The sequence below is a fragment of the Cheilinus undulatus genome, linkage group 19, assembly GCF_018320785.1.
Source record: "Cheilinus undulatus linkage group 19, ASM1832078v1, whole genome shotgun sequence".
Classification (NCBI taxonomy): domain Eukaryota; kingdom Metazoa; phylum Chordata; class Actinopteri; order Labriformes; family Labridae; genus Cheilinus; species Cheilinus undulatus.
In genome coordinates this window covers 38078284-38104078 of record NC_054883.1, presented here as the reverse complement: position 1 = coordinate 38104078, position 25795 = coordinate 38078284, and the positions used below count along the sequence as shown (strand labels likewise).

Below are 25795 nucleotides of genomic sequence, written 5' to 3'. Positions count from 1 at the left end.
CAGATAGTTCATAGGTCACGATTTCAGACTCTGGAGACTTCTGGTAAGATAACAGCGGAGACCCAGCCAAAGATCACATAGATAGGGCTGCCAGACTCTGTGAAATGGATCTTCTCTTGAGTCTTTTATGCAAAAAAAAGAAAAAAAAAATCACTCAAGAGCCAAGGAAACCAGTTCAAATTTGACTTTCCACCATCCTTTAGCAGAATGACCTTTATAACTAATCCATTATAATAATATGATTCTTCTGGCAGCAAAGATGAGACCGTTTTCACTCATTTTTTTTTGCCATGTTTTGGCCTCTTTTAGACCATTTTTGCCACCTGTAACTCATTTTTGGTCACTCCTTTCCAATTTTTGCCCTTTTTTCTCCCCTTTTGCCACTTTTCTCTTAGTGTTTGTCACTTTTTACCCATTTTTGACACTTCTATCCTGCTTTTTGCAATTTTTTTTTTTTGCCTCTTTTCACCTTTTTGCCAGTTCTTGCCCATTAAAGCTGCCGTTTGCAAGAAAATGCCAATTTTTGTACATTTCCCCACCTTTATTGCTGCTTTTGCCCATTTTTCCCACCTCTTTGCTGATTTTTGCTCATTTTAGTCCCTTTTCATTCTTTTTTTTTTCTATATTTTTGCCACATTTTAACCATTTGTGCCACCTGTAACTTATTTTTTGGTCACCAACTTTTGACACTTTTTGCCCTTTTCTGCCACTTTTCTCCCAGTGTTTGCTGCTTTTAGACTATTTTTGTCACCTTAACTTGTTTTTATCAGCACATTTCACCACTGAGATTGTGGCTCTTGCAAATGTTTTTTTCAGCAGTTAGGCTATCTGGTTGGGGGGTTGAGTATCACTGCCCTACAGTATGCATCCTCAGTCATACCCATGTAAACTGTCAAATTCTAGTGTTACATATAAGATGCTGTGATGGAATCATGCCCAGCTTTACTTTGCATTATTGACAGTGCGGAGCCATTTGCATGGAGCACATAATAATCTGTCATTTGTCAGCATTGCATGAAGATTTCCCTCCTCTTTTATGGAACATCGCACTCACTGAGCACCATGTCGTGCTCACTTTACATCCCATTATTGCTCATAAGTAGTCACTCTTTATGGCACGTTTCGTCACCACTTTCCCAACTGTAAATCCCGTTCGCAAACACTGTGTGCAGAAGCAATCAGCAGCGGGCTCGTTTTACTCTCTCATAAAAACTCTCCGGTGGGATTTTCAGTTGTGCAGATTGTTGAAGAGAAATGGCTCAGCTCAGAATTAGAGGAAATAAATCCCATTGTATCGTCTCGGCTCATCGCTGACAAAATGGTGTTTTGTGAGCTGATGTCTGCCCAAGAGGAACAACTGTACTTATGACTGGGCATGTTTTTGGTTGATTTTTTTAACACTCTGGAAGGATTTAAGAGCATATGAAATGACTTCCAAAACACCAGCGCTTTATACCATTTCACATCTGAAACATTTCTGTGTATATGATTTTACAAAGTGTGTGCTGTGAGTGTGCTGCAAGAATAAATAAAAGTTAAAATCTGTTGAGAGGATTTCTCCTTGGGCTCCTGGCAGAAACTAAGAAGAAAAATAAGCAATGCTGATGAAATAGGAGTGGATTTTTGTGGTTTGCAGTGTCTACATCTATCTGTAAAACCATAAGAGTAGCTTCGTTAGCATAACAAGTTTACAGGATGATGATATTTACCTCCTACCTACATAAACTTTTACCAGCTTGCTGCAAAACCAGCAAACATGGGACTATTTACAACAAGAAGACGTGCCAACCAACCATGCATCATGGCACTGTTGCTAATCTTCATTTCTTCTTATTTTTTATACCTCCATGTTGGAATTAGTCAGGGCCATAGTGTTTACGGTATATTTGCACAAACAAAAAATGTACAAAATAACGTCTTTAATGTCAAAGTGAAAATAGATTTCTGCAAATTATACTTAATTAAATAAAAAATAAAAAAGGAACTGACCTAATTCAACAGAGGTGCAGCCAATTGTTGCTAGTAGTCTCACAATTAGTGCAGTGATTGTATTATAAAGACACCTGTGTCTGGAATCAGTATTCCTGGCTACCATTACATCAAGAAGACAAAAGAACATGCCAAGCAACTCAGAGAAAAGGTTATGGAAAAGTGTAAGTCAAGGGATGGATCTAAAAAATACAAGGCTCTGAGCATCCCTCAGAATTAAGTTAAATCCTTCATGAAGAAATGGAAGGAATATGGTACATGTGTGGATCTGCCTAAATCAGAATTTCCTCACAAACTGAGTGAGTGTGCAAGAAGGAGACTAGTAAGAGAAGCAACCAACACACCCATGATTACTCCGAAGAGGTTACAAGCTTCAGCAGCTGAGATGGGAGAGGCTCTTTGCAGGAAAGAGAAAGCCACTGTTGAGGAAAACTCATCAAATCTTGACTAGAATTCATCAAAAGGCATGTGGGAGACTTCATGGTCAACTGGAAGAAGGTTCTTTGGCCTAATGAGAGCAAAATGGTGCTTTTTGGCCTTCAGACAAGACGCCAAATGCTGCACATCACCACAAACACACCATCCACACCATGAAGCACGGTGGTGGCAGCATCCTGCAGTGGGGATGCTTCTCAGCAGTTGGTCCAGGAAGACTTGTAAAGGTAGAGGGTAAAATGGCCACCCTAGAGGACAATCTTTTTCAGTCTAGATAGGTCGAAAGTTGATAGATAGATAGTTGTTTATTGTCATTGCATTGTAAAAACACATCAAAATAACATTTGACAGTCTCCTCTGTAGCAGCAAACACAGTCGTCCAAGCGATGGAATGCGATTGATGGAAATTTGCCGTTCTTTCTCTCAGAGGTGTCCTGGACCATCCATCTTCTTTATTGTCATAGGTTTCAACATACAGTGCTTAACAAATTTATTAGACCACCTGTCATATTTGTCTCAGCGACCATCCAGCATCATGAAGTGCTTTACTGGGGACTCTTTCATTTTCAGTCAGCTCTCCATGTTTTACCATTTTGAACAGGAATGAGGGATTTCAAACTGAATTCACCCAAATTTGAGCCAGCTCACTGGGCTTCTCTGAGAGGTCAGAAATTAATCAAGCATAACATTCAACCACTAAAACTAATTGTTCTGTTCAGGAATGCAAGTAAATAACTATAATTTGACATATTAATCAAGAAATATTAATGTGCTTTACTATTTTTTCCATTTTTTTGTAATTCAGTAAATTTGAAAATTCATGGATAACAATAATAATGATATTTTAGCATTAAAAATATCATTTTGCTTCTACATAGGCTATTGGTATATTAACCACTGCAGAAACATAAGAAATGATTTTGGTAATTACCAATGCTGTTAATTTAGGGCAGCCGTGGCATAAACCTTACTTTGGTTAGGGTGGTCTAATAAATTTAAGCACTGTATGTTGTCAACTTAATTGTGAAAAAACACTACAGGTCTAAGATATAACTCAAGAGTACATCTTTCTTGCTGCCAACTGCTCTGGTTGCCTGTGGCAATAGAACACATTAGAATTACTTTACTAGAATTACCTACTACCCAGAATTACTTTGTAGAAATCTGTTTTCACTTTGACATAAAACATGTTTTGTTGTAATTTTTGTAAAATAAATGAATAAAAATTGACCATGATTGATTTATAAATCTATAAAAGAGTAAAACATCCAAGGGGGTGAATACTTTTTATCAGCGCTGTAAGTTGTATCTGCTGATAATATTCCTAATGATATCATGCATCCCTGTTGGGCAGCGCTCTCAGATTTTGGCTGGAGTGAATCTCGGTAGTCATGATCTATTTCCACTTAAAACTTTTCTTATGTCAACGTTTTATTTGACTGTTGTGAGTGGAATAAGACCACCCTGAGACATCTCTGACTCTTAAACTAAATGTTTGACATGACAGTTGCAACTCGACTCAAGAAATGCCATCATGGAGTTGTGTGAAGTGCAGTCGTGGGCGTCTGCTGACTTTTAGCTGAGTGTTATCAGCTGGAGTTTAGCGTGTCTTTTGTGCTCCTTCAGCCTTGGCTTATGTGCTTCCTTTTTTTGGAGAACTTTTTAACTTGCACTTCAGAAAAGCACTCTGTAAAAGGGTAAAGCTGTTAAAACTTTTTTGCTGTAATCTTTTTGGATTAGTTTCATGAAATCATCTTTTTGTACAGAGTGTGAGAGGTTTTTGATAACAGAAGGCTTTTTTACTTTTATTGTTTGATGACTAACAGCTGGAGCAATTTCAAGCTCTTTCAATTAAAAAAAACTCTGGCCCCTCAATAAAGAAATGTCACAATTGAAGGGCTTTGTGCCAGAAAACTTGATGATGGGAGACATCTACAGCTCATTGGAGCCTCTTTACTGAATACCATCCACACTCTGCTATTGTGAGCTTAGAGATTTATTAAAGAAAAAACAGATCACATTCATCAGTAAAGACCACTTCACTTTAGAGACAGGGTGGCTGGCTGCTCGGTGAGTTTGAAGTGGAAGAGCTGTAAAACAAAGAAAGGTGCTCTTGGAAAGCGTGAGGAAAATTTAAGACCAATAAAAAAAATTTTCATGCCTGGAGTGCCTGCATTTCTCTCTTTACCAAAACTAAAAAGATGCACAAAACAGTTTAATTGGAGAGGATAACTCAAAAAAGGTCGACTCAAATGGCTTAACATATTTGAAAAACTCAATATTCATCTCACATTTACATATTCATAGTAACTCTGACTGTTAAGAGGCCATCTTAGAAACTCTGTGACTGCTAGATGGTCATCAAAGTGATTCAGTGAAAATTGAGAGGTCATCAGAGTGACTCTGTGACTGTTGAGAGGTCATCAGAGTGACTCTGTGACAGTTGAGAGGTCATCAGAGTGACTCTGTGACTGTTGAGAGGTCATCAGAGTGACTCTGTGACAGTTGAGAGGTCATCAGAGTGACTCTGTGACTGTTGAGTGGTCACCAGAGTAACTCTGTGACTGTTGATTGGTCATCAGAGTGACTCTGTGACTGTTGAGAGGTCATCAGAGTGACTCTGTGACAGTTGAGTGGTCACCAGAGTGACTCTGTGACTGTTGATTGGTCATCAGAGTGACTCTGCGACTGTTAAGAGGTCATCAGAGTGACTCTGTGACTGTTGAGAGGTCATCAGAGTGACTCTGTGACAGTTGAGTGGTCACCAGAGTGACTCTGTGACAGTTGAGCGGTCATCAGAGTGACTCTGTGACTGTTAAGAGGTCATCAGAGTGACTCTGTGACTGTTGATTGGTCATCAGAGTGACTCTGTGACTGTTGAGAGGTCATCAGAGTGACTCTGTGACTGTTGAGAGGTCACCAGAGTGAATCCAACACTCTTTCTGTGTTGGGTTGTTTTGACATGCAGTTCACTAAAATGTTTGCTAGAAGGGAAGAACTGAAACTGTGTCTGTGATGTGTGGTTTCTGCAGTGATATTGCCTGATATTGCAGACTGGATTGCCCGTTGGAGTCGGTTCTTGTCCTGTTTGGTGGCAGATCAGAACTAGACAGTGATGGACTTGCAGACTGGATGATGGCGGTGTAGAAAATGATCAGCAGTTCCTGAGTGGCTGAACTTCCTGAGCTGTTTCTTCAACACATTAATCAGCATTGACCTTAATATACAAAATATAGTCAAATAAAAGCTAAAAAATACAGATTTGGCCACATTTAAGTAGCGGAATCCAACAAAGACTCCTGCTTAGGCTGAAGTCTTTTCTAAGATTGCTTTCTCACATGCAGAATTTCTGAAAAACGAATGGCCTCAAACCTTGTACATTTCAGATTAACCTTTTACTAAGCCTTGAACTCTTCACACTAATATTTTTGGGGGCACTGAACCATCTGGGGCCTTTTTCAATCCACAAAACTCTTATATGTTGGAAAATAATTCTTCAAAAATAGGAAATAGATTTAATTATAAGACTGAAAAGCAGTTAATATTGATTTAACAAAACATTCAGTAAACTGCAGCAAAGCTGCTCAAATTTTGCCTTTGTGTACTTAATTAGATCTTGTCAGAAGTCTCATGGTCTGCTGCAGCTTAAGCTTGATTAGAAAAAACTGAATTACTTTGAAAATGCTGCACCCAGAGGAAGAAATAAAGCCCCATGACATTAAGGACAAAGCAATCCCTGAAAGGTTTCCACCTCAGCCCTGATTGGTCTGGCTAGCACACAAAGAAACCATCACCAAAACCACAACCAACAGGGACCGGCTCAGAAAGGGTCCAATGCTTGTACTATTAGTGGAGGATTAATAAGTTCTTAATTAGTTTATAGAGGACAAAAAGAGCGAGGCAGAGCGTGCGCTTTGGGGATCTGTGGCTGGGGCATTAATGAAGATGCGCTAAGACTTTAATGAAGCTGAATGGCTGAGCTATGAAGGAAACCCTTTAGTGACCTTGTTCTTACCTTAATTGAAAGGAGCCCAGGACATCATTAGCCTTAAGATAAGAGCAATCACAGCTATTTACCTGACTGCCCATTACCCACGTTCATTAAAATACGAACAAGTTAGTTAGCATTGCTGCCGTATAGCGAAGCCGCGGTGGCAGCAAGGAAGAGATGACAAGAACATGTCCATTCAGTTTGGTAGTGAAGCTGGCAGGTTATTTGTTCTCAGTGAGAGGGCTCACCAAGCTCCTGGTTCATATTTAAGAGGGTAAACATGACACATCCAATATGGAAGAGCATATCCTCTTCGTACAAGTTCCATACCCTGAATGTTCATCACAGAAACACAGCAGTTTAAGGATTATTCTATCAGACAGCAATGTTTCTGTTTCAGCACCAAGTCAGTTTATTTGAGTAGAACGAGTATTCCAGGAAGGCCAATCGTCACACCTCAGATACAGAAGGAACAGTGCAGATTCCCTCTTGGCTTTGGGACAGTGGACCAACTCTTGACCCTTAGAGAGCTTATTGGGTGCATGGGAGGTCGCTCATCCAGCCTGAGTTTTTTAAGGACTCTGAGAAGGCTTATGATCATATCCCATGGGGGTTGTGTAGGTGTACTCCTGGAATATGGGAATGTAGGGCCATTGTAGTGAGCTATCAGTTCACTGTGTAGAACCAAAGTGAGAGCTGTGCCCACTTTCATGGCCTCAATGTTCAATTTGGGCAGCTATTTTAAGTGTAGACTTTGTCTTTAGATTAAAATTAATTTTGTTATATTTTAGTCATTCTCACTCTCAAAAATTTTTGTCTACAAAGATACCTCCCTTTTAGTCTTTACCTTTAGTCTTAACAGTATTTTCTCCAAAGTAATTATATAGCAGTATTGTACAATTAATATAGGTGTAAAGCACTCATATGGATGCAGTGTGAATCAGTGTTAATTTTAGCAGCGATTCTAAATTTTAGTCTTAGTCTTTAGATACTATTTCTTTGAGTTTTCGTCACATTTTAGTCTTTCTGCCCTTTTGAGTTTTAGTCTAGTTTAAGTCGACAAAAACTCAAAAACATTTTAGTCTACTTTAAGTTGACGAAAACTCAGAAACATTTAAGTCTAGCTTTAGTGGACGAAAATTCCAAGAAAAATTAACATTCCAGTCTAGTTTTAGTCGACAAAAACTCAGAAACATTCTAGTGTAGTTTTAGTCATATTTAGTCCTTTCTGCCCTTTTTAGTTTTAGTCTAGTTTAAGTCAAAGAAAACTCAAAATCATTCTAGTCTAGTTTTAGTCGATGAAAACTCAGAAACATTTTAATCTAGTTTAAGTCCACGGAAACTCAGAAACATTTTAGTCTAGTTTTAGTCGACGAAAACTCAGAAACATTTTAGTCTAGTTTTAGTCAACAAAAAATCAAACATTTTAGTCTAGTTTTAGTTTACATGATTAAAAAATTTAGAAATGTTTTCGTCCAGTAAAGTTGACGAAAACTGAAAAAAATTAACATTTTAGTCTAGTTTTAGTCGAGGAAAACTCAGAAACATTTTAGTCTAGTTTGAGTCAATAAAAATTCCTCACATTTTAGTCTACTTTTTGTCCAAGCATTTACTTTCTTTCCTAAATCTGGAGCCAAGTCAGGGTAGTGTGTTCAATGCTGAGGACTCTGTTTCTACAGCTGAGAGGCAGAATAGACACAGATGCAATGTTTTTTGACAGATTTACCCACAGTGGAGAAATATCACGGATTTTGAAAGTCCAACAAAAACGACATTACATTTTAGTCTCATTTTAGTCATCTTGACAAAAAATAAACTTAGTTTTTGTCAGTTTTAGTCATCACAGATATATTTCTTTTAGTTTTAGTCTAGATTTTGTCATGGAAAAAAAGGCCGTCAACAAATATTTTTAGTCATAGTTTTAGTCCAGAGAAATTAACACTGTTACATTTGCCTTGCGGTAGATACCCCAACATATTTTTTTTCACATGTCCCATTTAATCCTACTTAAATCATGACAACAAAGCAGGCTATGCCTCCTTAACTTTTGACCACCAGATTTCGGACTGTGTCAGTACTTTTCTGTTGCATAGTTTGAATATAATAAACCGCTGAGTCATCCACATCTTTGGACTGGACTGTCATGAATAGTTAAGGAAATAAAGTGTTGAAACTTGTGCTTATTTATTTTTTGCTGAATCAGGCCACCTGCAGCACATCCCCATCTGTCGAATACATTTACCTCTCACATCATTTTATGTGAGGCTGAACAGGCAGCCTAAAGCTTTTCCCATGCTAATGTTATTTATTTCCTTTGGTGATACCTTGTTGAATACCATATTAATTCTTTGATATCCACTTTTTGTACATTGCATTATTAAATTGCAATAAGTTAATTTGCTTTTGAATTAATCGGTCAGGAAGAAATAATGCCTCCAGGTTTCTCCCAACCTCCTAAAGCTTCTCGCTGCTGTTGCCAAGCTGTTGTCAAGCATGCAATTCACCAACGTGTCGTGAGCTCCATTTTTATCTGTCACATTCGTTTGCGGGTGATAGCCACTGATGCTCGGCTCATTAAGAATCCCCCCCCCCTCCTCCTCCTCCTCCTCCTCCTCCTCCGCTGTGTCTCCTTGAGAACGGAGAGGCTGTGACTCAAACTGGTGTTCGTCCTTGACTGGCACCTTTATGTAGCCTTTTGAGTTTGCTGTTCGTGCTTCCTGATTGTTTCTCTTTTCTTCACTTTTGCATCTCTCTTGTATCTCTTTTCGCCCATTTTCTCTCTCTTGCCTCATAAATACGCCTGATTCTCTCCCCAAATATTCTCTTTTTTACCGTTTCTGACCATGCCTCTCCTCCTGTCTGTCTCTCCCCGCAGGAGCTGGTGGGCAGTAACCCTCCGCAGAGGAACTGGAAGGGAATAGCGATCGCCCTTCTTGTCATTCTGGTCATCTGCTCGCTGATCGTCACCTCCGTCATCCTGTTGACACCAGGTACACGGCGCAGGAGGAGAAGGAAGGAGGGGGTCAATAGACCATACACCACACATTGCTCTGTTTACACGGCTATTATTATGCACAGACATGCACATTAGGTTTCCCAATCAATCTCGACACAAACAAAGCAAAGAGGAGCGTGTGTTTAACGGTATCTCTGTCCTTGTGCGTGGTCTCGCAATATTTGCCGTGTCACCTGCTGTAATGTGACTTCTGTACGGATGTCTCTCTCGCCACATTAGGTGAAGGTCACTAAACCTCATTGAAGTCAGATTGCGCAATGTTGCTTTCTTCAAAAATGCAGCTCCCATCTGTCTCCTTCACTTAGTCCTTTTTCCTTGCACATGCACACATTTTAGACTTCTACATTTTTCACAGTTATTGTACGGACTCTTAAATTTGACCTTCAGGTATTCACGTCCACAGAAAGATTAATTAACGGTCCATCTGTTTGTACTCAGGCTCATAAAGCAGCTTGATATGGTTTAATGTGCTGCCAGAGACGAATCAGTCACTGTAACTGACAGTGTGAGTTCAGGAAAACTCAGATATAAAAGCAGTCATCGCTGCGTGCTTGTTTGATTTTTTTTGAGGAGGAAAATTGCAGGTGATGTTTCCTAGGGGTGTGGTAGGAAAGTAAGGTCAGCAATTGTGAGGGAACTCATGCATAATCTCTGCCAAACAGGTAGTAGGGCTGGTGCTCAGCCTGCAATCTCAGAACCATATTTAAACCCGGATGCATTTCCACAGGCTGGAGCTGGCCAGAGAGCTGTGTCATTGTGTCACTTTAAAGGAGACATATTTAAGACAAGTCTATATTGGTCTCAGAGGTCCCCAAAACATGCCTGTGAAGTTTGTTGCTGAAAATAAACTCCAGTGTAGGATGTTTGCATGTCTGAAAACCCCTCTGTACCAGCCTTTCTCAGAACAAGCCGTTTCTGTGTCTGTGGCTTTAAATGTTACTGAACTGTCTGACTCCACCCCTGACCACACCCCTCTCAGGAAATGGATGTGGCACTCCTTGTCGGTACCTGATCCGTCCCGGAAACCCGATTTGTACTGCGCATGTGCAAACGCGTCTACATCCACTTGGCAGCCTGTCGAAGCATTTAACGGCAGTTACGGATTGGGCAGTGTTGTTGCTGCCCGATCCATACTATGCATGTGCAAATATATGTCAGCATTTTTTTTTTTTTTTTTTTTTTTGCCAGTGGCCAAACAAATTAAAAGAAGAAGAAGAAGAAGAACATAGAGACATTTGAAAGGAAACGCGGGAAAGATGACTGTGACGATGGACGTTTATCAGCAGCTACACGCTTTTCTCCTTAACGGAGGTTATGTTGTCATTTTGTTGAATTTGAATAAAAGTTTTTTGTTAAAAAAAAATGGTGACGTATATTTGCACATACTTACTACGGATCGGGCAGCAACAACACTGCCTGATCAGTAACTGCCGTAAAATGCTTTGATAGGCTGCTGAGCAGATGTAGACACGTCTTTGCACATGCGCAGTACAAAACGGGTTTCCGGGACGGATCAGGTACAGACACTCCTGATGTAACAGACGCTTTCATCCAAAGTTAAGGACCTGACTGGAATTCAAACCATCAATCTCCCAGACCAAAGTCAGCAGGGTAACCCACAGAGTTATCCAGCATCTCAGCTGGCAGCTGAGAGGAAGATCAGGAGATGAGGGCAGAACTTTCTTCCAAGCAGGAAGGGCCAACCAAACCTGGGGACAGGGTTAACTCCCTCTCAGAATGGCCTGTTTCAGCACACATTTACTGAAAGGGTGGGGGGGGGGTGTTCTGGTACTTGACGGGATTGTGGACAGGCCAGAGAGACACATTTTTTTAGAAAAGCCTAAAAAAGTGATTTTTGCATAATATGTCCCCTTTAAGTCAAAGACACAGAAAAGCTCATCTCCTCATTGGACCACTCCTGCTTTGCATTTACAACCATGGTTTTTGTACCACTGTGTTGCTAGAGTTGGACGTTATGGGTTAAAATTTGCATCCTTGTGTTTTATTTGGCAGCCGTTGAGATCTCGGGATGACAAAATTAAAAGTGGCGATATATTTAAATACATATTCAGGTGCTGCTAGCCCCTCCCCACCATAAAACAAGCCTTTGATCGCATACTCAACCTGGAACATAAGATCCCAGAAGTGCTCACTTTTTGTTGACCTCCATGGGCGCTAAATTTGACCCTAGAAAGCTCTCCCTTTTATCCCCCTTGTGGGCGGCCCTGGCTAGACTACTTTTATTTACCCACCAATTTGACTGACAGTTTGGGCCATCAGTAGCATTAGTGATGCCTCAACACAATGCAGGTGTTTCAATCTACAGTGACTGTGTTGCAAAAATCAATGTCATGGCAGAAATAATACCACTGACAGTATCAATGCAGGTTTACTGCCCAACTCTATACCATGCTGTCTTATTTGAAACTCTTTAGTGTTTACAAACGGTGCAATCCCACATGCAACCCTGAACTGGGGTATTTAGATCCCAATGCAAACCTGCAAATCCTTTCCCTGGAAGGAGTTCTTTTCCTGGAAAGAATAGTTCAGAGCACTAGTAACTATCCCTGGAACTGGCTTGGTGGAAAACAGGTTTTAAATTTGGTCTCTTTGTTTCATGATGCTTGGTCAAACCAGAAGTAGTATCTGACCCGCCGTGTTAAGCATCGTCCCAAAGCAGACCAAAGGCTCAGATATAGTGGATAAAGAAACAGACTCCATGAAAGATGTTCAAGAAAGCAGCTCCTTTAATCAGTCCAAAGTCAGTGCATAGATAAGGCAAAATACACAGCAGACCAAAACCAGAGGAAAAGGAGGAAAGCTGCATTAAGGCGCTCCCATTTGCATATCTATTTTCAACTATGGGTTAGAATTGTAACCAGAGAGATAGAGCAATAATTATTTTTTGCATATAAAACCAGAGGAGTAACACTAACACATCGCACATTCAATGTGTTCCAGAGTACTGCTTCTTTCTACAAATATCATTGTTTTTTTTGCAGAAATGAAGTTTACACACATCAAATACAATATAATATAATCCGGGCTATAAATGTGTTGTTTTCTTGCAGGTCATGGGTCGCACTTGTTTTTGTTTCAACATGTTCTTCTGCAAACACATGTATGCTCTAAAGCAGGGGTGTGAAACTCAAGGCCCGGGGGCCAAATCCGGCCCATGGAGCAGTTACACCCAGCCCACCAGATCATTTGATATTTTTATTAGAACTGGCCCACCAGTATGAGGTCCACAGATTTCCTCCAGTATAAAAATGCAAACTTAACCTTGATAGTTTATAGTGTCATTGTTGAGTCATAAAAATTAGAAAAAGTAAACGGTAAAAATGATAAAAAGTCAGGAATGTGGGAGAAATATGTGTTTTCTTTATATTTTCAACTTTGCATCTCCCATGACTAAAAGTTCTATTTTTTCATATTTGAATAAATGAATGAATGAAACCTTTATTGCCCCAGAGGGAATTTGTCTTGCACAGAGAGCATATAAAACACAAACTACAAAAGACATCAGCAACCACACAGTACAACATATAATAACATGAACAGCAAGTCATAATAAAAATAAAAATACTTGTTGTAAATAATGATGTAAAAATACAGCATTAAGCATCATATGATACTATGTGAGCCAGATCAAATGTACGTAAATGTTTTAACCTTTACATCTCATAACTTTGACTTTCTCTCTCATATTTTACCTTAGGGATTCATAATTTTACATTGCAATTACAATTTTACCTATTTTGACCTTTTAAGTCATGTTTTTGACTTTTATCTAATGTTTTGACCTTTTTCAACTCCTAAATTTGACTTTTATCTCAGTTATTTACCTTTAAAACTTTTGATTTTTAATGTTATTGCATATTTTGACATTTTACACTTACAATTTTGATGTTTATCTCAAATTTTGATTGTTATATATCATGATTTAGAATTTTTTTTTTTTCATTTTTGCTAACATTTCAACTCCTAACTTTCACTTTTATCTCATATTGTGATTGTAAAATATCATGATTTTGAATCTTATCTCAGTTTTTCTGACCATTTCAACTCCTAACTTTTGTTTTTTGTACCCTTAAAACTCATGATTTTGAATTTTGTTTCATATTTTGACTCTTAAAACTCATGATCTTAAAGTTTTATCTCATATTTTGACCTTTAAAACTCATGATTTTGACTTTTATCTTATGTTTTGATTGATAAAAATCATGGTTTCAGTATTGCCTCTCATATTTTGCCTTTTAAAAACATTATTTTGGCTATAAATGTCATGTTTTTACCTTTGAAACTTATAAGTTTGACTTTTTATCTCAGATTTTGAGTTTTTAACTTATCATGTTGACCTTATAATCTCAAAATCATTTAGGTTGACAGTCAATGGTTACATGTGGACCCTGTTAGACCCTCAGGTTAGACCCAAATCCCTGCTGTGATTGAGTTTGACACCCCTGCTCTAAAGTGTCCTGCACACTTAGAGATTTAATTGCACTTCGGTAAATAGTTTATTTCTTCTAAAAATGCTGTCTTTTTTTGCACAATGAGCACAATTTCATTTTATTTTCATTTCTGCCAAAGTTCATAAAGATAAATAAATTTTAAAAATGAAGTTATGAACATACTCAAAATATTTCTTTTTGGGGTTTAACAATTTAGGAAAATGTGTAAAAAAAATGCTTCTCATTTTTCTTGTTTTTTTTTTCCGTTTGTTTGTTTGGTTTGGTTTGGTTTTTTTGCACTTTTGAGCAGTTTAATTTGTTGTTATGGACTTATCACCAACACATCATTAAAATTTGGGGTCTAAGGGTTGTATTGATTTATAGCCTATACTCCAAAAAATGGCACTACAGCGTGTGAAAATGTAAAGATGTGCTCTGGCAGACTTGTTCTATGGTAGGTCATAAAGGGTTAAAGGGTCAAAGGCAGGCAAAAATACCGTACGAGGATAAAATGTGAGGGGACTAAACACAATACATCATGTTTGTCATCAGACTCAGAGACATTAACCACTGTAATGTGTATTTTATAGAGTAAATAGGGTGTATTTGTGCAGACACAGCTGTCAAAGCTGATGCCTCTTCATGTTGTGTTTAGGAGAAAAGGTTGTCTCTGTTTTATTGCATGTCTCCGGGCATCTCTAGTGGGACGGACCAAGACCCTCCTGCCTGTGACCTGTTCCCGTCCTGGGGAGTTTGTTATGAACTCAAATGATCCTCGAGCTGTTTAATGTGCCGCTTCCAAACAAGACGAGCCAGCAGGAGTGAGGCGGAAAGTGAAGGCCGGGCAGGTGGCGTCTCCAGCTTGTGCTTGGTCCTAATCCATCCCCTCCCCGGGTGATCAAGCAGAACCGCTGTTCCGCTCCAAGCCTCAGCACAAGCTGGGCTCTAGCAGACCTCGAGCAGGCTGCCCTCTAAGAGAGGCTGTTTGTAGGGGATGATGGGTATTATAGGGGATTCTGGGATATTAGAATATGTATACATCCTTGTCAGATGCAAATTTTAAAATGTGGTGTGGATTAATGAGGGATTCTGACCAACTGAGATGAGCTTCAGGATAATGCAGCTGCATTAATCATTCCTCAAGGATAGTGGCTTGTTAGTGCAAAGAAAGTATGTTTCCCCTTTACTTGCGGTTATCCTGTTTGCTCTGGATCGGTTAATTAAATCCCTGGATTCTAAAAAGCTGTGTTTAAGGCAAAAGCTTCCCCTATACTCTCTTTTCCTGTCCAGTATATAGCTGGGATGTTCAGCTCACAACATAATGAACAAATCCTTTTGGAGTTCAGTTAATCTTTAAATTTTCCCTTTATTCAGACAACCCTGTCCACGCACTTTATGTCCTTTTGTTTGGGTCTATTTTTTGAGTGCTTCAAGCTCCAAGTCTGAATGAAACCCAGTAATAAAATCTATTTTCCTCCTAAGAGGTTCTTGCAGCAGGGAAAATAATTTCCTAAAGTGCATGGAGCTTTGAGCAGGTTTCGCAGCACTGATTGTTCCTAATTTGTGTTTCTTTCAGACTTATACTTCTAAACTTTACATGTCTAAAGATACAAATCTGGAGGAGCCTCTGAGTCCTAAAAATATCCCTGGGGCCGAAGTAATCTGCATAGTTGGCCCTGCTGCCTGTTAGCCTGCAGATACACCCTTCTCGTGGTGCCAGGCTTACAACTATGGGCCTAATAATATCAAAAACTTAAACTGGTCACCTCCCTTATAGATAACTATGTTAGCCTACCTTTTAAAGAAAATGCTGGAGAAGTTTGATACCTTAGGCCTAAGATAGAGACAGATTTTTGTTTCCATGACAACTAACGAGTCATGAATGAAGCATGCAGTTTTATTGCCCAATGTAAAAAGAAAAATCACCTGGACAATCAGACGTTTGTACGAACAGACAGACGCCAAAACATAATGCTTCAAGGATTGTGTAATCCAGGGGTGTCAAATTCAATCACAGCAGGGGCCGGATTCTGGATTTAGGTCTAACCTGAGAGCCGAACGAGGTCAACAAAACCTTAAACTGTCAACCTCATTTTCACCAGTGATAAATATAAAAGAAAAAAAACTTAGCACTGATGATAAATCATTTGGAAATTCAAAAAGTAAAAATGTTAAATTTGAAGGCTCAAATATGAGATAAAAATTCCAATTTATTAGTTCAAAAGATCAGAACACAATATTAAAATTGAAAAATAATGTTTTTAAAGAGCAAATATTCCAGGAGAAAGTTGAAATCATAAGTTTTAAATGTCAAAATATGAGATCAAATTTGAAATCATGAGTTTAAAAGTTAATTGTGTCTTGAGATTTTAAATTGTGAGGCTGATAGTTCAAAGTGTGGGATTGAAAGGCCAAAACTAGGAGTTGAAAATGTCAAAATATGAGCTAGAATTCAAAATTATGACTTTAAAGGTTAAAAATATGATTTAAATTCAAAATTGGGAGTGTAAAAGGTCAAAATATGATATTAAAATTTCAAAATATGAGAAAAAAATGAAATCCTGTGTTTAAAAGTCAAAATATGATTTTAGCTTTAAATTGGAAATCTAAAAGATAAAAATGTGACTTATAAAGTCCAAAATATGAGTTGAAAAGGTCAAAGCATAAAATGAAATGTCAAAATCCTAAGTTTGAGTCATAATCTTGAGATGCACAATTGAAAATATGGAAAAAAAACACAAACTGCCCCCCCCCCCACCCCCCCCCACCCCCCCACCCCCCACACACACACACATTCTTGACTTTTTAATCTAATTTTTCTTACTCATTACTTTTTCAGATTTTAATGGCTCACCAAGGGTATTTTAAATGATCAAGTTAAAGTTTACATTATTATACTGGAGGAAATCTGCAGACCTCATACTGTTGGGCCACTTATAATACAAATAAACTTAAAACAAAAAGTAAGGTAATTTGTGTTTGGTACATTATTTCTTTGTTGTAACAATGCTTCTTGGTAATACATCTGATACCGTTGGAAAGCCTGTTTATTACCCTTTTAAATGATGCCACATTTGTAAGGATCATGCATTTGTGGGATGAGCAGCAGAGCTGAGTATGTGGGTTGCGCCCATGAAAAATGTGCCAAATGTTCTCTGCCAATGCCAAACAGCTTATTTTGCTGTTGCTGTTGACTCTTGTTTTGAGCTTCTGGTACCCCCAGCTGCTGCCAATCAGGTGCCTGATTGGCAGCAGCTGTGAGCATGGGCCCTACTACAGTGGTATCAATCACAAATTGCCTTACTTTTTGTTTTAAGTTTATGATATAATCTCGCGGGCCGGATATAATCGTTCCATGGACCGGATTTGGCCCCCGGACCTTGAGTTTGACACCTGTGGTGTAAGCCAGTAGGAGGGGAGAAGAAATCTCATAGTTGCATGTAAACAAGACTTAAAGTCTAATTACAGACTTTAAATGACTTGGCAGGATCTGATTGTGTTGCAGAATGAACAGGCCCAGGAGTATGAGGTACATCAGTAACAATTTGTACCATAATTTGAGGTCTTCTGGGGAATTTTCTTATTAAATGCAGCATTATTTAGAGCAAGTTTTGCTGTGATTACACATCAACATTCTGCAAACAAAGAGAGGAGAAGCAAGCTGTGTCACTGCGGCTAATGCGAGGAGTTATGAGCCACCATGTTGTTTTAAATCAGTTAGGAGTGTGTTTGTTGATGGATGCCCCCCTGCCAGACAGCCAAACCAGCCTCTAACTGCTCCTGACAGCCACTTTGTTCTCTCACATACACACAGTCTCCTTCCCCCTCCTCTGACAGCCTGGCTCTGCTGTAACTGATCGCTCCATGTTACTAAAAGGTTGATGCATTCTCTTCATCAATGTAACTAGGTCAGATGTTCACAATGTGCCTCGGTGTTCATCAGACTGAGACGTCAGGCTGACTGACAGAGTGACAGCTGACTGGCTCTGCTGGAGGATCTCATGTTATCGTGATTAGATGCAGCTCAATGAAAGCAGTCAACGAGATTACGACTGTAAATCAGAGGATTGGGATTCTAACTTTTATTCTTAGAAACAGCAAAGAAGCATATCTGTCATTACTCTGTGATCAAACCAGGCTGAGTTATTCTTATCCCTGTGTGAATGTGAGATGATTCTAAAATTACAAATGTTTCTGGTTATCTGTATGACATTGTGCATTTAAAGGTACATCTCAAAAAATTAGAATATCATGAAAAAGTTCAGTATTTTTTGTCACTCATCTCAGAGAGTGGAACCCATATATTATATAGACTCAATACACATAGAGTGAAATTTTTCAAGCCTTTATTTCTTGAAATGTTGATGATTATGGCTTACAGATAATGAAAACCCAAAATTCAGTGTCTCAGAAAATGAGAATATTGTGAAAAAGTTCAATATTAGAAAGTCATGGTGTCACCCTGATCAGCTAATGAACTCCAAACACCTGCAAAGGTTTCCTGAGCCTTTAAATGGTCTCTCAGTCTGGGTCAGTAGGCTCAATCATGGGGAAGACTGCAGACTTGACAGATGTCCAGAAGACAGTCATTGACACCCTCCACAAGGAGGGTCAGCCACAAAAGGTCAGTGTTAAAGAAGCTGGTTGTTCACAGAGTGCTGTATCCAAGCAGATTCATAGAAAGTTAAGAGGAAGGGAAAAAGTGTGGTAGGAAAAGGTGCAGCAGCATAAGGGAGAACCGCAGCCTTGAGAGGACTGTCAAGCAAAATCCATTCAAGAATTTGGGGGAGCTTCACAAGGAGAGGACTGAGGCTGGAGTCAAAGCATCAAGAGCCACTACGCACAGACGGATCCTAGACATGGACTACAAATGTGGTATTCCTCGTGTCAAGCCACTCCTAAACCAGAGACAACTTCAGAAGCATCTTATCTGGGCTGTGGAGAAAAAGATCTGGACTGTTGCTCAGTGGTCCAAAGTCCTCTTTTCAGACGAAAGTACATTTTGCATGTCATTTGGAAATCAAGGTCCCAGAGTCTGGAGGAAGAGTGGAGAGGCGCAGAGTCCACGTTGCTTGGAGTCCAGTGTGAAGTTTCCACAGTCAGTGATGATCTGGGCTGCCATGGCATCTGCTGGTGTTGGTCCACTGTGTTTTCTGACGTCCACAGTCAACACAGCCATCTCTTAAACAAAAAAAAAAAAAATAACATGAAGCTTGGCTTAATATTTACTGTTAAAAATGTGTTTGCAAAAAAAAAGACGTGTAATTCAAAGAAATTACTTTGTTTTTCAATTATTAAATGTCAGTTTAAAAAAAATCTTTATTTGCAGAATTAAATGTTTTTAGTTTTGCTTTTTTCTTAACCCTTTATGACCTACCATAGAACAAGTCCACCAGAGCTCATCTTCACTTTTTTACATGCTGTAATTCCATTTTTTTTGGAGTATTTGAATTGGCTATACATCAATACAACCCTCAGACCCCAAATTTTAGTGATATGTATGTGATAAGTCCATAGTAATAAATTAAATTGCTCAAAGTGCAAAAAAAACAAAAAAAAAAAACAAGAAAAATCAGAAGAAAAAATGAAACGCCTTTTTTTAAAATGCATTTTTCCTAAATGTATTTCAGAGATGTCATAGCTGTACCCCCTCAAAACTGTGATTGTAAAAAAGTTGCACAAGTTCATGTCAAACCACAAAAAAAAATACTTTCAGTATGTTCATAACTTCATTGTTGAAATACACAAATATTTATGGTGTGGCAATAAAATAAAATGAAATTCTGCTCAATTTGCAATAAGACAGCATCTTTAGAAGAAATAAAATATTTACAGTAGTGCAATTAAATCTCTAAGTTTGCAGGATACTTTAGAGCAGCGGTTCTCAAATGGTGTGGCAGGGCACACTAGTGTGCCTTGAGGCAAGTCTGGGTGCCTTGGGAACCCGTACAACCACACGTTATTACTACAACTTTATGGCAGTTAGCCTACTGTAACCAGGCCTGCCCACAGCTCTGTCTGGAAAAAACCCAAAGAATGGCCCTCCCCGGTAGGTTTAATAGATGATATCAGTGTATGTGAGTTGGATTAGTAGCACTGATGACAGCATCCTGGCTAACAGTTACCTCATTTAGAGCTGAAAAGCATGGCAAGCTAATTTTGAGTTGATTAAACTGATTCTATTGACAGCTTAAACCATTTTGCTGCTTTTTTTTTTGGCAATTTTGCCACTTCTTTTTACCACTTTTGACCCATTTTTGGAACGTTTTGCCACATTTAACACATTTATGCAAGCTTTCACCACTTTTCCATCCAGTTTTGCTATTGTTTGACCATTTTTTTACTCCTTTTAAATCACTTTTAACACCTTTTATCCACCTTACCCTTTTTTGCCACTTTTCTGCCAATTGTGATTTATTTTGCCAGCTCTTTCACCCACTTTTGCCTTTGTTTGACCCCTTTTTTGCCCAATTTTGCCCTTTTTTTAATCACTTTTAACCCGTTTTTAAAATCGTGTCTATCATAGCCCACTGAGCAGATTTACTGTATTTGACTCAGTCACATGGAGACCCTCAAATTATCCTTCATATTGTCGGCTGAGGTGTTGGATCAGAACCCCCTCCATATTTCCATTGTATTATAAAGAGCTGGAGCGGTATTAGCATATAAACTGCTGAAGTGAGCTGACCCTGCTGAAGCTGACTGTCAGCTTTTGTCTGACTTATTCAAAGTTCCTCTCAGCGATCGTGGCGCTGCGAGAGTGAGATAAAGACATGCTTAACCACACAAAACTGATCTGCCTTTGAAATATGGCGCCTTTTCTAATTTTAATGTAAACCTAACCCCATATTTTATCAGCCTGTGTTTTCATCAATGATTATAAAGTCCATTTATCCTCCTTAAAGCTCTCCATCTGATGGGAGGCTGCAGCTTATGTGCACTTTTGAGCCGACGTTCTCTCTGAACACAGTCTGCTGACTCTGATAATCACACTCAGGACTCCAGCGAGGCACCGAGCAGATGCCTTTAAAGGTGTTTATGTCCCTGGTGGCGAAACCGAGCAGGAACTGAGGATCGTTCAGTGTCCGTCCATCTGTCAGGAACAATATGCCTCCTGTAGCTCGTGCACAGCTGATGCTCTTTATTAACACAGGAAGCCTTCGATGAGTCAGAAATATGAACCCCAATGTTTTAATTGCAGGATTTTGTGAAGGAGCCTGGACAATGTCTGATCTTTTATAATCTTATACCAGCTTGAAGACTTGATGAAAACCAAAAAATATTTCCCTTGGCTGTCCGCTGTGGTCCCCCAGTTGTTTAATGATTATGATTTCAAATCACAGCTGCTTCAACTGTCTGCTGAGCAGATTGGGGCAGGTAAAATCAACCTTAACAGACCTCACCCTGCAGGAAATCTGCCAAGATAATCTTTAGAACCATAAGATGATGGTGACCTTTGTTGGATGGGGAATCTGGCCTAAAATTGACCTGATTATCTTTTACCGTGCACCATGTTAAAAGTGAGGACTGGGACTGTCTTGAAAAATTGTAAATTCATCCATCTGGAAGGCCTGGGCGATATGGCCTAAAATCATACCAGGGTATTTTTCTTGCCTTTGAGGGTAACGGTATTATAGTGACGTGTTACGAAATTAAAAAGAGATAATGCTTTTCAATCCAAATTCAAGTGTTATTAACCCCTTTCTCCCTTTATAACAAGCCTTTGATGGCATACTCAATTAATATCTAAGCATAGGAACACACACTGTAAATGAAAAACACATGTAAAATTTACGGTAAAAAACGGCAGCTGTGGTTGTCAGAAATATACCGTAAAAATATAGTGAGAATGTGTAAGATAAAAACATGTTTTCATTTCGCAACTGTAAATATTACAGCACAAACCTCTTTTTTTACTGTAGATTTATGTAGAAAAAAAAATAAAATATTGTAAATGTTTATACAGGGCCTTTCTGTAAAAATAACAGTTCCACTGTAACCTTATTTACGGTAATTTGCTATAAAACTTACTGTCATTTGATGTGAAAATTACTGCTCTATTCTAACACTTTCTACAGGGATTAGCAGTAAAAATAACATTAATGAAATAAAGCTACATAAACCCTGTAACCCTAAACACAATCTCTCTGTAATAAAAATGCTACTATTTTTTATAACTACTTAAATTTTACAGTAATTTACCGGCAGCTGTGGGTGCCAGAAATTAACCTTAAAAATTCAGTACAAAACATGAGAAATTACAGTTGATTTGCTAAGTTTTTACTGACAGGTTTGTACTGTATTTTCTACAGAACTTTCCCTGTTATACAGTATTTTTAACCTCTTGTTGCTGCTAAAATTATGGTATGTGATTGCAATGTATTTTTACAGATTTTTCTGTGAATTAAAATGCAAATGAGAGCGAAGTCTATAATTTTGACCAACTGCTACTGTAAATTTTTAGGTTAAATCCCCCTTCTTGAAGATTACACTATTTGTCCTAGAATTTTACGTTTTTCATTTTAACAGTACAATTTTGTGATTATTACTTCTGCCAAGGAGGTTATGTGATCAGTGGGTTTGTTTGTTTGTTTGTTTGTTAGCAACATAACTTAAAAAGTTGTGGACGGATGTTGATGAAATTTTCAGGAAATGCCAGAAATGGCATAAGGAAGAACTGATTGGATTTTGAGACTGATCCGGATCACTGTTTGGATCCAGGAATTTGTGAAAGGATTCTTTACTATTGGCAGATGGGGCTAATGGCGGAGGTCTGCGCTGTTACCACTTTAGACCAGGAGATGGCGGACATGTGTAACTTTAATCCCAGCAGCCTTTGTGGGTGTGTTTCTATTCAAAGTTTTGGAGTTTATAGAGTTTAAAAGACGCAAGCCCGGTCAAGGAGACGAGTCGGAGTGTAACAGAGAGAAAGACAGCGAATTGTAGAGAGAATACTCACAATGCTGGGAGGAATAGAGGAATATTCACCCTCTGCTGTGACTTCCAGTCATCCATTGAGACCATGGGTGCATCTGTTGGCACCCATAGCGAAACAAATGCTTTGCCTCACCGTGTTTCCAGCCCATGGGGGGCACATGGGGATGAATCCAGGAATTTATTAAAAGATTCTTCACTATTGGGAGATAGGGCTGATGGCGGAGGTCTGCACTCTCTGAGTGCTTTTCTAGTTACATACTGTAATTTTAAAGATGAATGTTTAGTACCGTTGCTTTATTTACAGTAATTCTTTTTATTTAACACAGAAATATATATGTTCTTTTTTTTTCACAGTTATTTACTGTTGCTGTATGACAGTTTTTCACCATATTTTCAGGGGACATTTTTTACAGTGCAGATTTCTGTTTTTTTTTTAAGTCTCTCTTGATTTACTTCTAACTGCACTCCAAGTTTCAGATTTCATCTCCATCCTGATGAGGTGTGTTAAGCTGCTAATGACTTGAGCACGTTTCCTGGCGAAGGCGTTCTAAATAAAAGCGTTTCAGAAAAATAACAGCCACAGACTTTTACGCCCGTTTCAGACTGGGAGCGCGTTTTGCTGCTTGCGTGTGCCGCGCGTGTCTGCTCCGCCTCCTGCCATTGCGGCTTTCACAGAGGGCGCGAGTTTTCTGCGTGTCAGTTGCATCTCCCTGCTCTCAAAGCCCTGTCCTTCTTTGTAAGTTTTACCTCAATAAACCCCCTAAAAGCGTTTTGATTCAGTGTACAATCTAAGTGTGTCAGGAACTATTCACAATAAAAGCATTCTGTACAAGTGAACGGAGTTTCTCGACAGAAATGCTAAACCGGGCTTTTACTTTGAAAAGCACAAACCAGAAAAGCATTCATAGGTGTTTATCTTTCCTGTGACATATTCTACCAGTATGGAGACATAAAGCTTCACTAATAGTTGCTCTTTAGGGAACAACTTTTTCAAACAGGCGCATTTAAGCTTGTGACCTTCCTCAGGGTTACCAAGAAACACATTGCAAACATATTCTATGGGCATTTTTGCCGCAATGATGTAAGGCTCTCCATTGATCATTTTCCTGTCTAGTATGGTCCACAGCCACACACGGTGCGTGGAATAAATAAGCGAGACTTTGAATCTCTCAACTCTCCGCACCTAGCCAGGTGTATCAGCCGCACGAGACGCGGCACACGTGCAGGCAGTCTGACAGACCTGACTTGTTAACAAGCAATCAAACTGAAAATCCACACGCGTCATGCTCCCAGTCTGAGACGGGCTTTATTGTAAAGGGCTTGACGAAAGAAGTGTGTTTAGCATTGAGTTAGCTTAGCTTTGACTGCTGTACCGGAGAGTTATGGCAGCTAGTTTACAGCAGCTTTTTTGACTTCATTTGACATCGCAGCCTGGATGTTTGACTCACTGCGGACTTAGAAAAGAAAGTCAAAAGTTAAAATAGACATTCAAACAGTTGTTTAAGCCGTTGTAAGATGAAGTCAAACTGAGACCAGCCAAAGCAGCTCTTAGCTTGTGTTAAAGCCCCAGGCAGGCTGACAGAGACGGCAGACTGACTTTGTTGAGGCACAGCCGTCAAACTTTGAGAAGAAAAAACACGTTTGCCTGCCAACTGTGCTTAGTTTCAACTGCAAGAGCGGGCGATATTGGATTAGTTACCTGGCTACATGTAACACTAGTGCTAAACGTGCTATTGACTGGACTCAGCCTGAGCTGTCTGCCATAAACACTCGCTCCGCCAGCTGCCAGAGATGATATGCCTCGCTCGTGCATCACAGCACAACATAGGCATTTAAACTGGTGATGACGGTGTTGCAGAAATCCTTCCATGGCAAAAATTTTACCAGTGACGGTATTAATACTGGTTTACCACCCACCTCTACCATCTGGTCATCAAATTGAAAACAAAAGAAAAATCAATAATAATCCAACTTGGTACCAATAAACCATGAAAGCAATTTAAAAAGAAGCCAACTTGCCCCTAAATGTGTTTTTGTTGATTAACATTGACCAGTTTTTATAGAAAAGAATCAGGGCTCCAGATTTTTTTTTTTATTAAAGGCCTTTTTTTCAGGTTCAGACTCAGTTTATCTTTTCATTCCTGTCTATACAGCCATTATTTGTGTGGCCAAGGGCATCTTTTGTATCTAACTGTACAGTCTTTAACTGTAAGTACATTTTGAAACCTTCTATTTGGATTAGTATTTAAGGTGTATTGTAACTTATTCTACCTTGCTGAAAAGAAACCAAAGCTGAAAAGAGGAAAAAAGAACTAACAGCAGAAACTACTCAGTTTTGGATAGAAGCCATTCAAGAACATTTGCACCCTGAGAGGCCCTACCATAAATTATTACTTCATGTTTTGTAAAAGTTTTTAACTTCCGTGTAGCTTGCAGAATTTTTACACAATGATCTATTATCAATATTTAGATATTCAGGAGGAAATGGCAGTGGCGGTGTCAAGATGTTTTTAGGGGCAAGGGCTAAGGTTATAAATAGGGCACCACCTGTATATGGTGGGCCACCAGCTCAAACATTAGATATGCCAAACAATTAGCCAAACCCAAGAAAAGGTGAAGGTTTCAGCTGGAATCCCTGTCATGTAAACAGATTTAGTGTTTGGATCTTCATGATTTAAAAGGCTGAAGTTCATGTTTATTTGTCCAACCCTGTGTACAGTCTGAATCTATTTTTGTGGCCTTGTGTACCTTTTCTAAACATTTTTTGTCCAGTTTAAAACATTTTTTATTACTGAAGGCTTCAAAGTGCAAAGCAAAATAAATTATCCAGCCTTTCTTGTTCAGATATTCAAAAGACACTGAATCTAAAAAAGGTCTAAGTCCTTTTGAATGTGAATGTTTCAGCCTTTCTCTGCTTTATGTGTTTGCAAAACAAAAATATTTGGACGTTGAGGATTTGAAGAGTTTAAATTATAA

At 38.9% G+C, this 25795-nt stretch overlaps 1 protein-coding gene across 2 annotated transcripts in view; it reads left to right on the top strand.

Annotated features, from left to right (window-relative positions):
• Positions 1 to 25795, top strand: part of LOC121527699 (dipeptidyl aminopeptidase-like protein 6) — a 200429-nt gene that overhangs the window by 75016 nt on the left and 99618 nt on the right. For both annotated transcript variants that reach the window (XM_041814726.1, XM_041814725.1), the window contains exon 2: positions 9291 to 9405. In XM_041814726.1, the coding sequence (XP_041670660.1) occupies positions 9291 to 9405 (115 nt within the window). The remainder of the gene's footprint in view (positions 1 to 9290; positions 9406 to 25795) is intronic.